Source organism: Tauraco erythrolophus, chromosome 17, assembly GCF_009769465.1.
Source record: "Tauraco erythrolophus isolate bTauEry1 chromosome 17, bTauEry1.pri, whole genome shotgun sequence".
NCBI lineage: Eukaryota > Metazoa > Chordata > Aves > Musophagiformes > Musophagidae > Tauraco > Tauraco erythrolophus.
Genome location: NC_141481.1, coordinates 12,186,024 through 12,200,653, shown reverse-complemented (window position 1 = coordinate 12,200,653; position 14,630 = coordinate 12,186,024). Strand labels below are relative to the sequence as shown.

The 14,630-nt window shown below is 54.3% G+C and overlaps 1 protein-coding gene across 1 annotated transcript in view; it reads left to right on the top strand.

The window, feature by feature from the left end:
• PEMT (phosphatidylethanolamine N-methyltransferase) overlaps positions 1-14,630 on the top strand; it is a 41,750-nt gene that overhangs the window by 16,345 nt on the left and 10,775 nt on the right. The window contains exons 3-4 of the mRNA XM_086622405.1: positions 6,297-6,412; positions 14,302-14,447. Of these exons, the coding sequence (XP_086478531.1) occupies positions 6,297-6,412; positions 14,302-14,447 (262 nt within the window). The remainder of the gene's footprint in view (positions 1-6,296; positions 6,413-14,301; positions 14,448-14,630) is intronic.

The window sequence follows — 14,630 nt, the reverse complement described above, 5'->3', positions numbered from 1 at the left end:
GGAGCTGGCAGCCTGCAACCGGCTCCCCTGGGGTGCTGTGCTGGCAGGCGGGACAGAAGGTGCGTCTCATGGTAGCCCCAAGTGCCAGCATCTCCTCCTGCCTCTACAAAGCATCCGTTTGGGCATGGCTCAGCTGGCTTTCTGCTCTGTGACACTGGCTTTTTCCATGGTTTAGTGCTTGCCCTGTGGCTCCCAGCCAGCCTGAGAGCTGGTGCCCACCTTGGCTGCGCCCTGTGGACGGGTCCTGTGCTGGGAAGCACGGGGGTGAGCAGCAGTGACCCTGAGCAGTGCTGGGAAGGATGGAGGGGCTAGGTGGGATGAGGGCTTCGGGAAGGCTGAGCGATGGCTTGGATGAGCAGAGGTGGGAGCGATGCTCCCGCGCTGCCAAAGGGATGGTGAGCGATGGCACATGGGATTAAGGCTGCGGGATGATCAGCCGGCCCCGGTGGTGGAGCGCAGCTGAGAACTGGGGCTCATAGCATGTCAGAGATGGCGGATGGGGGATGCACAAGGGACAGGCCTGCCAAAGGCTGGAAGAGGGAAAACATCCGTTGGCTGCCTCGTGGTGGGAGTCACAATGGATGCGCTTGTACCAATGGGAAGGTGATGGGCACCGAGGCTGGTGCGAGGGAGTTGCCACAGCCTGATGCACCACTGCCTGTCCACCGAGCCTCGGCCACGGGCTAAACCTCGTGGGTTTAGGGCACCTTCCTGGGGCCGTGCACCCGCCTGGTGCTCACCAGTGGCATGGGGAAGGCAGTTCTGCTGTCGAGCGCTTCGTATCGCCACTGCTGCACGGGGAACGTGACTGCGGGGAGGTGACGGCTAATTGCTGCAGCGAGTCAAGGACTGTTTAAGCAGCTAATTAATTCCTCCTAATCAGCCCTTGATCTGTTGAAAACTGCATGGCATTATCTCCTCTGCTGCAACACCTTGATAATTCCTGTCTGAATGGCCTTCACGGAGAACATATTTAAATAAACTCAATAGAGATTTCAGACAGATAGCAACTATAATTACCAGCTTGTACAAATTAAACCGTGGTTTGTTCTGTTCTTTTTCTCCTGCCTTCACTGCCCAGAGCTCCTACTAATCATGTTCTTGCTGCCAGTGGCACGCTGGTCCCCGGGGTTTTTTCTGCACATGCCTTCGGAAAGCCCGTGCCGGTGCCCGGTGCTGGGGCGGGTGCTTGGCGAACTGGTGTTTCAGATGAGGTTGCGCATGGGCATATGCCAGCCTTGGCTGGTGGTGTTCCCATGCCAGGGGCTCAGCGCCGTGCCGGTGAGCCGCAGGAACTGCCCCTGCACACCCCGCACACCCCTCAGGGCTGCCCTGCACCATCCTCCCCAGGACCAGCCCTGCTCAGTTTCCCCCTCCCCGTCTCTCCTGCGGTTTGTGATCACTTAGAAAAGCAGTTTTTCTCACCTAAAAGCAGCACGGGCACTCAAACATTTGCCTCGAGCAGCCGCAGGAGCCCAAGCTGGAGCTTTCAGCCTGGCTGCAGCGTTCGACCGGTGCTGCCGGTACTACCGTACCGGCACATCGGTGATAAACCGCCCGTGCTGAGCGCTGCTGGCTGCAGAGGGGCTCGAGCACAGTTCGTTAGGAGGGATAAGGTCACCATGCTCATTTCCTCCGCGGTCACTCGGGACAGCCGGGAAGGCTGGCTCCTCTGGCATTCGGCAAAGGTCAGCCAGCCCCGGCGCTCGCGGTGCGTTTACACTGCAGCGTGCTCTGCCTGCTTCTCGGCTCGCTCCTGGGAGCATCGCAGTCAGAGTTTGGGTGCTCAGGTGTATCTTTTTCCTCCCCATCTTTTAGATAAATGTCATAGCTGCAAGCAGGGTTGTTTTCCAGCATCCCAGCAGTGATAGAGAGCAGAGAACGTCGTTACACTTTAATGAGGGATTCCAGGGAATCAGGAAAAATGGGTTTTTCATACAGGGGAGCAGATCGGTGCATCTGGTCCCTGTAGGTGAAATAAAGGTAACATCAGGTTTCCTGCCCTTTCATTGGGTTACGAGCTAGCCAGGGCTCGTCTGCCCCGATGGGAGATGCTCACATGAAGCCACCTAAGTCCAGCGTCGGGTTTTCTCCTGCCCCAGAGCCCACCGGAAGATGCACCCCTTCAGCATTGCTCAGACTGAAAGAGAAAGTTTAAAAATTTGCTCAGGTTGGTTTTGTCTTAAAGTTTTTTTTGAGTTTGGGCTGAATTCTCCATGTATCCAGGGCTCACCATGTCCTGTGCGTCCTCTTGGGACCAGGGTGCAGACATGCCTTGAGGAGCTTCTTCCTCTGGGCTTTTCATGGAATTTCTGAGGTTTAGGTCTCTCGGTGGGTTGCTTTGTAGAGCCCACGTGATGGGGCAAAATCCTTCATTCTGGCAGATACTGTGAGACAGATACAGTGAAGGCAGCATGTCCAGTCACTGTCATCTTTTCTTCAGCCCAGACTTGGGTCCTGGAAGTTTTTATACCAACAGTTTGGCCAGGGCAAGAGCATCTTCCCGAGTGGGTGATGGGTCTGGGATTTCCTGGGATGCGGGCACAGCCCTACCACCCTGCTTCCTGGAGAGCTGCGAAGCAGCTGCTCCCCTCAGCCCTTTGGTGCCTCAGTTTCCCTTTGGTTGAATGAAGCTGTTAATCCATCGCAGTGTCCCAGGCGTGCCGCAAGGCTAAATTCACCAGCGCCCACACGGTCTCCTTCGGATGCTATGGTGACGGGGCGATGTGAGGACATGGACCAGCTGATTCGCATCGAGATGCAAAACGTTGCTGAGACCCAAACCTTTGGGCTATCTGGTTTCGTTCCCCCTCTCTGGGGCGAGCCAGATATAGAAATGGGAGTCATGCAAAACAGAACAGAGTCTCTATTTTAGAGCGGGGCTCGAACAAATTAAAATGGAGCATGTTCAAAAGCCAGCTTCCCTGGATGGCAGACAAAAATAATCAATTTCCTTGAAACAAATACTAAATATTAATGAGAGGCGATGGTCTGCCGTGCGTGCAGAACTGGAAAGAGCATTTCCCGTTGATCAGCAGCGGAGGCGGGTCGGTGAGACGAAATTGCTTTTCGAAGGGATATTTGTGGCCCTTCTCGAGGTGGCTCGGGAAGGTTTGCGTGCCCAAAAAAAAAGAAACGAAAACTCAGAGCACTTCCATTTTTCATCAGGGCAGCCCCCGGGGATGCGTGCCGGTGCTTTCATTTTTGTTTACGTGCTTGTCGGAGCGGTTGGGGAGATGGCTCGGTTCGGTTACGTCAAAATCAGTCCCGAATTCACATCAAGAAGGAGGCAATTGCCTGGGAACATCAGCCGGCTGCGCCTGCCCCCAGTGAGCACCAAAAGGGCCTGCTGGAGGCAGAACATGGGACCCACGGGCACTCCCCGGGTTTGCAGCCACATCTGCTCCGTGACTTATTTCAATACCGAGCATTGGGGGAAACATTAAAAAAATTACTTACAGCCCTCACCAAGTATCCTAAAGTGAAAGCAGAGGGCTGGGAGCTTTGGAAAAGGAGCCTTGAATTTTTCTGTTGCTTTGATCCTTGGGTAAGTCAGGAAACTTTGTATTAACTCTGTTTCCAAACTCGGAGATTGGAAGAAAAATAAAAAAGCTCCTTTCCCTCCCTCACCGGGACACACAGCTGTGGCATGGGGCTTTTTCCCCCTGATGCTGTGCTCGTCTGTGGGCAGCACGGTGCTGGTGTCGGCTGGGAGAGCGAATGGCACACCGGGGATAGCCACAGCCTCCCTGGGAGGCCACCGGTCTCAGCCCTGCCGAGTCCCGCATGCGGCCGCGGAGGATGCTGAAAGCGTTTGCGTCCGTCGTGCAGTAAATAGTAACACGTTGGCTCATGATTTGATAAAAAAATTAAGCCAGCTGCATAGCCATGGGTCGAAACGAGAGCTAATATTAGGCAGAAATGACTAAAATTAGAAAATGAGAACCGAGCCAGAACTAATTAGTTGTTCAAGGAATAGAACCAGAACCGGAACAAATTAATTGTTACTGAAATATCGCCGCGGGGCCTGGCGGGTGCCGCCGCTTCCAGCCCCACGCCGGCTCCCGCTCCGCTTTGCTTGTGATGGCTCCCGCGCGGGCTCGGATCGGAGCCGGGGGTCCCATCCGCAGGCTGACAGCTAAATAAAAGTCAGTGTCTCCATCCCAGCTGGGGAGTCAGCAGTGACGTGCTGCAGCATGAGCCGGGCTGTGCTGGGAGCGATCCCAACGCGGCCGAGCCAGCTGCTGCCCCGGAGGGCTCGGAAACGCGGCCCCTCGCCGCTCAGATGTGCCTTTCTGAAGGTGAGGGTGGTTCCGAGGCCACCTCGACGGCTCCCAGCAGCGTGTCAGCTCTCCCCTCTCATCCCACCTGCCTTCTCTTTCAGCTTCGGCTCTGCCGCCGGCCGAGATGCTTTGCAAAGCTCTCGGAGCGAGCCGGGCGCTGCCATCCGTGTGAACACCGCCAGGGTAATTTCCAGGGAATTAGGAAGTTGGTAGAGATAACTGGCACGTGGCTGCGTTTTTCCATCTGTGACTCAGTCACCTGTATGGTCACTTCTTTTCTACTTTCCAAGGGCGGTAACTCACCCTATATTTCTTTTTTTCCACTCTCTCAGCGCTCAAACAGCAGCTCCCGTTTTAGCAGCAGCGTGACGCACGGTGTTTTAAATTCAATTTAGAATACAAACTATTTATACCAGCCAGAAAAAGGCAGTGAAGCAGCTCTTTCTGTCATGAGTGGATTTGTAATTTCAGAGCAATCATTGCATAACTAATTGAATCAGCTCTCAGCATGTGAAATCAGTGCCCTGCTTATCGGAGGTTTTCATCGTCGCCGTCCCCCCCCCCCGAAGCCAGCAGCCCCCCTCCACCAGCAGCACTTTGTGCTTCTGCATCAGCCTGGGAAGAAAGCGGGACCTGCAAAGTTGCTTTTCTCTGCTCAAATCGAGCCAATAAATGACCAAATTCGTTCAGAGTAAATGAATAGCTGGGCTGCGGATGCCTCCCAGAAGCTGCCCAGCCTCCACGCGACGGAGCGAAGTGCGTTTGAAGCTAATGAAGTGCCAGCCGTGTCTCAGAAGCAAATTGGTGCCGAGATGTTCTGCTGACTCCCACCTCCCACTCCGTGGCCCAGGTGTGCTCTGCTTGGCTTGAATTTAGGGGCTGATCCAGACCCCAGCTTTGGTGCCTGAAAATGGAGCCTAAAAGAGGCGATAAATACAGCGGCAGCTTTCTGGGGGGTACAGGAAAGGTGGAAAATGGAGTAGCTGTACGGATTTTCATCAGCTTGGGAGTGAGAGTCCTGGGTTTAGGATCCGGCCCTGCAGATTTTGGGAGCAGCTCCAGCCACCTGCCTGCAGCAGCTGCCCAGGGTGAGCGGGCACCTCCTCAGCTGCAAGGGGCCTATCGGCTTCTGCAGAACACGGAGCTGAAAATTGCAGCCAGAGAAAAGCGTGCGGTAAAGGATGCTCAGTGCCTCCCCGGAGATGGTGCCTGGCTACGTGTGAGTCCTGGGCTGTGACGGACGTGCTGGATGAGTTGCATCGAGCCAGCGGTGTGGGCATGGGTGAGGGGTGCAGATGAGCCCTTAACAGCTACAATTGCTGAGCGCTAATGAAGCCCCTCTGGTTCAGCCTGTGCAAGTGGAAGCAGTTCTCTGGGCAAAGCTGGCAGATCTTGGTGGGGAAGCACTTGCAAACTTTTCTGGATGCGTGCAGGGAGGGGTTGTTCCTGGCAGGTATGGTCCCCAAGGCTGGATGTAGGAGGTGATAGAGCCCAGAAAATGAGAGCTGGGTATCCCTGTGGTACTTCCCCTACTTAGGGATCTGTTTTCCTTCCAGGAGAGCAATACTAGGCTCCATGGCAGGGGGCCTGTTGGCTTTGGTGGCCTGGGGACAGCCTTAGCAATGCTCTCAGCCTGTTGAACACGTGTTGTCCATCCAAGCCACATATTCCCCAAAACTGATAGATAGAGTGGTTTTGTTTTTTTTTTTACTATGAGCTTGTGCCTCGCTGCTGCTGACTGACCTTGTATGCAAGAGCATATGCAATGCAAGCACTGGCAATGCAAGGGCAATGCCAGCTCTAGCAGGGGCTGGCATGGGCAGGAGAAGCAGCCTTCATCCCCAGGCTTGGTTTAAGCCATGTCCCACCAGTGGCCTCCGCTTGCTTCTTGCGCAAATCCACACAGACGGTGCATCCCCCCACGTGGGACCGGGGTGGTGGGATTCACACTCCTGGGGCAGCACGTGCCTGGGCACCTCCAACCACCCACTTTGTTTTCTGTTGTCTCTTCAGGTAGCCAGATGGGAGCATAAAACGCGAGCGCTCAGCCGAGTCTTCGGCTCTCCACGTGCTGCCTGCTACTGCCTGGGTGCTGTTATCCTGATGCTGAACTGCGTGCGGAGCCATTGGTAAGGAGCTAACCCAACTGCTACGTATCAATGCAAGGAAGTGGGGGGGTGAGGGATATTTGCTCTGCAGTGCTGGATCCAGCCCCAGCGTATCGCTTTTACGTGGCTGGATACCTTCAGCCAGCAGCAGATTTATTCCAGGATTTGTAATAACGACGAGGGATGCAACGCCGTGGACAAAACCATCAGTGTCGACAGCCGTTGCGTGGCGCAGGGTTCCTCGCTCTGCTCTCTGGGGGTGGTTTCCCTGCCCTGGGAGCAGCCCGGGTGACAGGAGGGCTGTTTGCACAGGATGGATCATATGTAACAGCAGATTTTTTTTTAATTTTCTCATCAAAATCATAAACAGAATTAAACCTGTTTTGAAGAAGCCGCAGTTTCCCGTGTAGAAGAGCAGGATTATCTGTGCACTTAGCAAGCAGTCTCTTTAAACTCTTATCTGCCATCTCTTTAAATACCTCCTGTACTAGCTAATAGTATTGTGTGACTGATGCACCCTACACCATGGGAATACGTCTTTTGACGTTCTGAGTGCAGCAGAGAGGTTTACTGCAGAAGATTTCCTCAATGCCAGCAATTTATCTGCGATCTGCTAGGCTTTATCTTCAACGCTGTTAGGAGAGACAGACTCTCTTACTAAATTCCCAGATTCAATTATGGCAGGGTCAGAGCTAATGGGTTGTTTAGTACTTTGGGTAATTTCCCAGGCGCAGAGATCTCAGGTTGGTATTTGCACATGTATTTAAGAGCTTTGCCTTCATGGAAGTGACACCAAGACCTGCCCTTGCCCTTCTGCGTTTGTCCCAGCTACTGCTTATTGCAGAAACCGTAAGAAAGCTTGCAATGAACGGGGCTGTAATTGAATGCAGGCGATGCAGAGGGCATGTGTGTGTTCCGCTGATGTCTTAGCGACGCAGCAGGCTTGGATTTCACTGGGGAATGTCTCGGCAGTCTCTTGCACAGATGACATAGTCACTTGTTGTCTGGGAAGCAATGCAAAGCCTTGTGCCTGCCTTTAATTAAACCACAGCTAATGAAGGGACAGTCTCCGTTCCCAGTGGTCCTTCTGGCTCCTGGGTCAGCGAGGCTTGCTGGGTCACAGTGAGGCATGGACAGGGAACTTCTGGGAGAGCCAAAGAGGTCTTATCTGTCCCAGCACTACATCACACTTTCCCCCTGCAGAGCCCTCAGTGCCCTACCAGGACTGGCACGGCTGGCTCTGCTCTATGTCATGAGTTTGTGAGTGCTGTGGGGCTTGTTGGGGGCAGCTCTGCCTGCGCAGCCCGTGAGTCGGATCCTGAAGGAGACAACGAAGTCAACCCAGGGGACTGGAAAAGCCCCATTTGGACCTTGGTTTTGGAGGAAGGTCCCTAGAAGATGGGGCAGCTCACCTCCAGCAGAACATGGATGTGACACCAGCCAGCTGCGCTTGCCAGCCCACCCAGTGGGCTGAGGCCGTTTCAGATGGTTGCAATATGAAATTTATTCTGCCCAGGTGTTTCAACACAGCTGGATTATTCCCTCGCCTTTCCTTGGCACTGAATTTGGCCGGAGTGACGGCTAGCAGGCTTTGGAGGCTGTTCAAGGAAGGCAAGCCCTTAGCTGTGGGAGTGATGGGATGGTTTCGGGGTGGTCATCAGAGCTGGAATTGCACCTGGAAGACTCGCTGCCTCCATTCCCAGCTCAAGACTTATTGCGCAAGCCTGGAGAGGTTGTGCCAGTTGGGAAGGACTCATCCTGCCCCTTAACCTTGCATGAAGATATCAGCGAGATCCCAACTGGGGTTCAGCTGGCCACGGGTCTTACGACACAGGCCCTGTCATCTCAGAGGCCAGTGATGCCGGGAGGGACGCGTCTCACTCGCTGTTTCGCTTTTCCCTTTATTTTATTTTCTGAGTCACTTGTACTTGAGCTCACTGATGAAGCAGGTTTTCCGCTCCTCAGCCTCGCTCTTCGGCTACGCGCAGCGGTCGGGGCTGCTCACGCAGAGCACGCTGGCTGCTGATAGCGAGCAAAAAAGCAGCCTCAAGGGGGTGGTCCCTACACCCCCAGTACTGTAATCCAGCCTTTAAAACTCCTCTCTGCGTGCTCTGAGGACTTTTAATGTAGGTGGGGGCTGCCAGGGAGCGATTGAGGAGCCCACGGGATGTCTCTTTTGTTTTGAAAAACCTGCTTCCTTTTTGCAGCTGGATTTTGGAAAAGCTCCAAGCTGGAGCGGCGGAGGGGAGGGCAGAGCAGACAGAAACTTTGCGAGTGGGTTGGCATCATGGCTGAAAGCACCCGGGAGCTGCTTCGCCACCTGCCCTGCATACAGGTCTGTGCCATGGTCCTGTCCCCAGTTCAGCGCCGTGGTGCTCTGATGCACACTCTGCTCCAAAGGGATTCCTTGGGTGTAAGAAGAGGAATGTCTTGTGCTCAATTAAGCAATTAGGTGCTTCCCAGCTCTGAACTTCATTATCAGCCTTGGCTCGCTTCTGAGAAGCAATCCAGAATGGCCTGTGACCAGGGGGGACCTGCTTAGTCAACTGCACAAGACAAGCATCCTTAATTGCTTTGGTGCAATGATTATTTTCATTACAGCCACGTTCTTTCTGCGAGAAGCAGGGAACTTCCATCACCAATGCTCTTATCTGCGAAAACAATTCCTGAACTTTTGAACTATCTGCGCTACGTGCGCTGCCCCAGTGGTTTATGACTGCTGTCTGTGCGACATGGGACGTGACAACCTTCGCTGTCCTCCAGACTTACAGCCAGTGTCTCTCTCTCTCTCTTGCCTTGCCACGTTGTTGATATCTTTCCCTGCATCGGCCCTATAATGAGCTGCTGGTGCTGCCTCCGAGCCCTCCTCAGCTGCCTTTTGTGCACCCTGGCAAACTCCCCATCTCGGGGCAAGCACATGCAGGTGGTTTTGTATGCCAAGAGCGTAGGAATTTCCCACCTTAAGGGTCTCAGGGTGTTTGCCTGAGCTGTAAAGACCATGCGAGGGTCTCGGGGTGCCTGGGCCTATGACGTCTCCGGTTGGAGCAAGCCCCATGGATGAAGGGCAGCGCGCCTTTGACAATGTGCTCAGTGGGTGCCACACCGCCAGCTGACCTGAAGTCCTCCGTTGATCATATAATTCCAGAGTCATTAAGATTGGAGAGGACCTCTAAGATCATCAAGTCCAGCCATCAACCCAATACCACCATGCCCACTAAACCACGTCCTGAAGTGCCACATCTACAATATCCTCTGGGCATTGCCTCCTGCATGGATGGGCTTCTCGCTTGGAGCTGACGCTTCCAAGAAAACAAATCCACCCCGAGACGGGATTTTGCAAGGAAAGGGGTTGTTTGTCATTGCCGGGTAGTGCCTCTCACCTCTACACTCAGTGCTGTTTGATTTTGTGAGCTAGTACCATCAACGAGCAGGGTGTAAACAGTATCGATCTGAGAACCGTGTGGTCTTTTGTGCAGAAGTGACCAAGTTTGATGATGGGAATCGAGCATGGCCTGAAGGAACCGATGTCCACTCCAAGCCACGCTGCCAGCAATCTCTGGTGGCTCTCCAGGAAAAGCCCCAGGCAGCCAACAGCACCTCTGGTCTCCGTCAGCGTGGCTGCCGGGCATCCAGATGAGGAAACCAGGCAGCTGAGATGCAAGCTGATGGGGGGAAAAGCTGCTACAGCCCCCAACTGACCTAAATAACAGACACACTGGTGCTAGCAGAAAAGCAAAGTCATTATTGGCAAAAGAAGCTGTGAAGATGATGACCGGGCTGACAATTGCCGGTGGTATCGGCAGGACGATTTTAGTGCTGTTGGGCTTGTTGTTGTTTGGGTTTTTTTTTTTCGAATGAACAAGATCTTTTGTCACGCTGCGCTGGCGGCAGCGTGTGTTGCTGGGCACCACCTGATGGTTTTACCCCCGTCGCCTCCTTTTGCCGAGAGGAACAAAACCTCAGGCGTGGGGGACGCACCGACGGCCCGCGTGGCGAGCGCGGCACCGTGCAGCAGCGGCAGCTGCCACCAAAACCCTGGCCGCCGGCACCGCCGCTGCTTCCTCGCTGCCTGCCAGCCCCTGGCCCAATTCTGCCCCAATTGCGTTTGCCAGCCCCAGTTTCCGGGCTGATTTTTGGGATCAGGCAAAGGGAACGCTGCTGGGCTGCTCCCAGCAGTGACCCAGTTTGTTGGATGAGATCTTCGCCCTCCTTTGCAGGAAAGGGATTGCAAAATACGCTCGCTGTGGGCCGCCGAGAGAGGCCCAGAGACCTAAAAACCTCGGCTTCTCTCCTAGTACAGTATTTCCAGGTTTGCTTCATGCTCCATGCGGCCTTTGGGGATGTGTTTTGGGCTGTGGGTTTGGTAAGTTTTCTGGTGTTGCAATCGCCGTTCTCCGGTTGAACAAATCAGCGCCTGTTTGTGCAAACCTGGCTGCGCGTCCCCTCCGTGTCCCAGCTGATTTTCCTGGCTCCCGTTTTCTTCCTGCGAGCCCACCCGCGTGACACCTCCGGCCCCGTGCTTCGGTACCGTTTTGAGTGTGTTTTTCCAGTTCACGTGGTTTATTCCCACAAAGCGTCGGCTGAGCATCCGAGCAAACGGCGTCTCCGTTTCGGGAAGGGTGGGCAAAGCGATGCCCGCTGCCTTGGCTTCCCCGTGCCAAAGCCCGCGGCACACCGCAGCCCTCATGCAGCCCAACTGCAGCCATTGCGGCTGCTCCCACCCTGCCAGGAATTGCCTGAATCTCCTGATTTGGCCGGAGCAGAGCTGATGGATTGGAGTTTTTCCCCACTGAGGTGGAGAAACGGGTGCCTCTGGTGTCGTGCTTCACACGGAGAAGCGTGGGGAGAAGTCAAGGGAAGCCCCTTCCCCCAGTTTCCACTTGCCAGAGCTGGGGGTCCGTTTCAGACCCCCCCTACAATGGCAGACGTCCTTGTGATAGCAGCCGGGTCTGTGATAGCAGCCCACCCACCCGCTCCCCTGCGCTGGTTAGAGAGATGCTCCTCACCATGGCAATGGCTCCGCTCGGCACGTAAAGCATTTCCAGGTACTGGGACAAAGCGTGGCTTTAATTGATGTCCTCTTGGGTGCCGAGCTTGGCCGCTGCCTTGTCGTGCAGCCAGAAATAAATGCCAGTGACAAACGTGACTCAGAGGCACATGGTGGAAGGGACTGGTTTAATGACGGAGCGGCTGCATGACGAGCTCCCCTAACAAGGGAGAGGGCCGGCACCTTGTCCTCCCCCTGCCAAGGAGGGGGAAATGTGGCACGGAGAAGCTCCCCTGCCACCGAGGAGCCATCGCGGATGCCAGAATAATTGATGACTCTGCGCTGCTTGTCATGGCCCCGCATCATAAATGCTTAAAAGGTTTATTTACCAATTCTGCAAACTCCTGTGCGCATCGTGTTTCATGCAAATGGAGAGTGTGTTTAGGAAGATATAAAACATTACTAGAGGGAAAGGCAGTCCGTTATCTCCGTGCAAACACCTCCCTCTCTAGCTGTAAGCCAAACAGCAGGAGACCAAGCAAGACATGCTGATGAGGGTAACTAATGCAGGCCTATCCGACCATGAAAAGGAAGGATGGGATCGTCTGGAGCAGGCGAGACAGCTTTGCCAAAACAAACCACGTCACGTGCTGGTTGCAAAACCTCCAAGGCTGATTTCACAGTCATCCAGCTCGCACTCTTGAAGCCACCTTTGTTCTCCTGCTCCGAGGCCAAGTCGGGTCACTGGCATAGGATAGAGGAACCTCAAGGATGCGAGATAACATGGATGCAGCTCATCCGGAGCAAGAAGCAGCCTCCGAGCACTGTGCTCTAGCTGTACCTCTCTGCTCTGCCGTCTCTTTGCTGCGGGCTGGGACCCAGACGGGTGCCAGCTCAGTGCTGGTCTCCCAGACCTGCCTCCCCAGGGATCCTCAGCAGCTTTGATTGCTGTAAAAAATGCCTTCCCGGCTCTGGTGCCCTGTGGAGAGGTCCTGGCCAAAGGCAGTCAGACCATGAGTGCTGTGGAAAGACGTTAGCATCTTCCTCTGTGTGAGCAAAGAGCTCCAGAGCATCACCAGGATGTCACGCTGTGCTCCAAGAGCACGGCCAGACCGGGGTTGCTCAGGCAGATGGGCATATCCCTGCACAGGGATCACATTCCACCCAAATTCAGGCAGCGCTGGTAGCAGGGATGTGGATTTGGGCTTGTCATTCAAAAATAAATAGGAGGGTGATGCAAAGGCTTGTGCAGCTGCGACTGCATCACGTTGCAGCTGGGTTTGTGTATTCCCACCGGCGCTGGTTTTAAGCTAAAGGCTGATTTTAAGCTAAAGCAACGTGAGGCTGGTGAGCGCAGGGAGATGTGCTGGGCGCTGGAGGAGGGCCAGCCCTGGGGACCTGTGCTGTTACATCGCCTCGGGTCACGCTGTCATTCCTCTGCCTGTGCTCGGCTCCCTGGAAAAGGGAATTTCTCTGTAATTTCCAGTGTAGGGGGCAGAGTGTAAATCACCAAGATGCCGTGTTCGTGCTCGCTCCCAAGCACATGACTTGTATTCTGGTCTTTGTTTCCTTGCTCCAGTCCAAAGCGAAGATTAAATGGCTTGTTCTGGGGTCCTAAAAACTCCCCGACGGTAGAAAACCTAGTAGGAACGAGCTCCAAGGAAAACAAAAAATACCATCCAGGTCCCTAAACCACGAGGTTTAAATATCATCCTGGACTTTGCCTGGTGCATGTAACTTGCTGTCTGGTCTCTGAGCCTGCAAAAGGTGCGTTTCCAGCTGCTTGTCCGTCAGCCAGGCAGGCAGGATTGTCTCTCTCAGCTTTCATTTGGGCAACAGAGAATAATCCAGCGGTTTGCAAGGCTTGGGGAAGCTGGACATCGGGGAAACAAACCTATCCCAAACCCTGCAGGTAACGTCATGGAAGCACTTTCCAGCCAAGGAGCCCGGGAGCTTGGGCAGGAGCAGCTCTCCCGGCCCGGCCCTGGCAGGCAGCGGTGGCCGGAGGCGCGGCAGAGCTGTTATTCCACTTGAATTTCAGCCTCCAGGGTGCTCAGTAATAAAAAAAGGCTCAAAGTTTCCTACCTCATGTGTCAGCAGCATGTGGAGAAACACTGTGTGCGGCTCCACGGGTCTGTTATCTCCTCCCACTATTATCAGTGGGCATTTTTTTTTTTAATCATGGCATTAGCTGCTTTGTAGGCATCGGCTTGTGTCGGAGCTATGCGAGATGCTGAGCCTGCCAAGCCCTGCTCTGGGCAGAGGTCAGGGGGCTAAAAGGGGGGTCACAATTATTGCACTCACAAACGAGTATTTAGAAGGTCAGACCCGAAATGCCTGAACAAGCCCGGAGCCGAGGAGCTGCGTTCGCACTTGAAAACGCGCGTCTCTAGTATTTTCCTTTCGCCGTTCCAACCTCCCCCTGACTGTCAGGCTTCAGCCGTGAATCATTCCTGGGCACGTGGCTACCACATGAACGCTGCAAAATATTTTGATGGAGGGGAACGGGGGTGGGAACACGAGATAACCCAGCCAATTGTTCCCAACCCTTCAAGTCCCGTGCCGAGGCATCGCAGCCTCCAGCGTTTGCAAGGGTGTCTTTCCCAGAGCTCACAGTCACGACGAGACCTGGGGTTTGGAGAACAAGGTAAAGCTTTTGATATTGTGGTTCAGTGAGGTTGGTGCTTCCAGCAGTGAGCAAGTGCTGCAAGTAGAAGTAGCTGCCCTGGGTCAAGCCCTGGTTGCTCACAAGACTTTGGCTCCTTGCTTCTCACATTGGGAGGTTGAGTAGGTCCAGGTGGAAGAAGGGACCTGGTGAAGTGTCCTCCTTGGCAGCATCCTCTGCCAAAGCTCTGCATCTCCCAGGTGGGTGGTGTTAGTCATGAGTCACCACTATTAACAGCCCTTGTTGTCTCTCTGACAGCTTCACCGAAGCCATGAAGAGCCAGCCGAAGCTGGAGGGCTTAGACTGCCACTGGGCCTATTATTTGGGCTTGGCCATCTTGGCTGTGGGGACCTTATTTGTCGTCTCCAGCTTCTTAGCACTGGGATTCACCGGGACATTCCTAGGTAAGCACTGAATATTCAACAGCTTAACCAGAAAGTGCATTTAGTCCTTGCCGGTGTCTTTTCCTAGGGCAGAGTCTAGTAATTTCCTCGTCTTTGCCAGCAGAGCTGTTAGATTTGATCTTGGCTTTATGGTACCAAAGCGTGGTAGATCTAACCATGCCGTTACCTCTCATGGAGAAGATC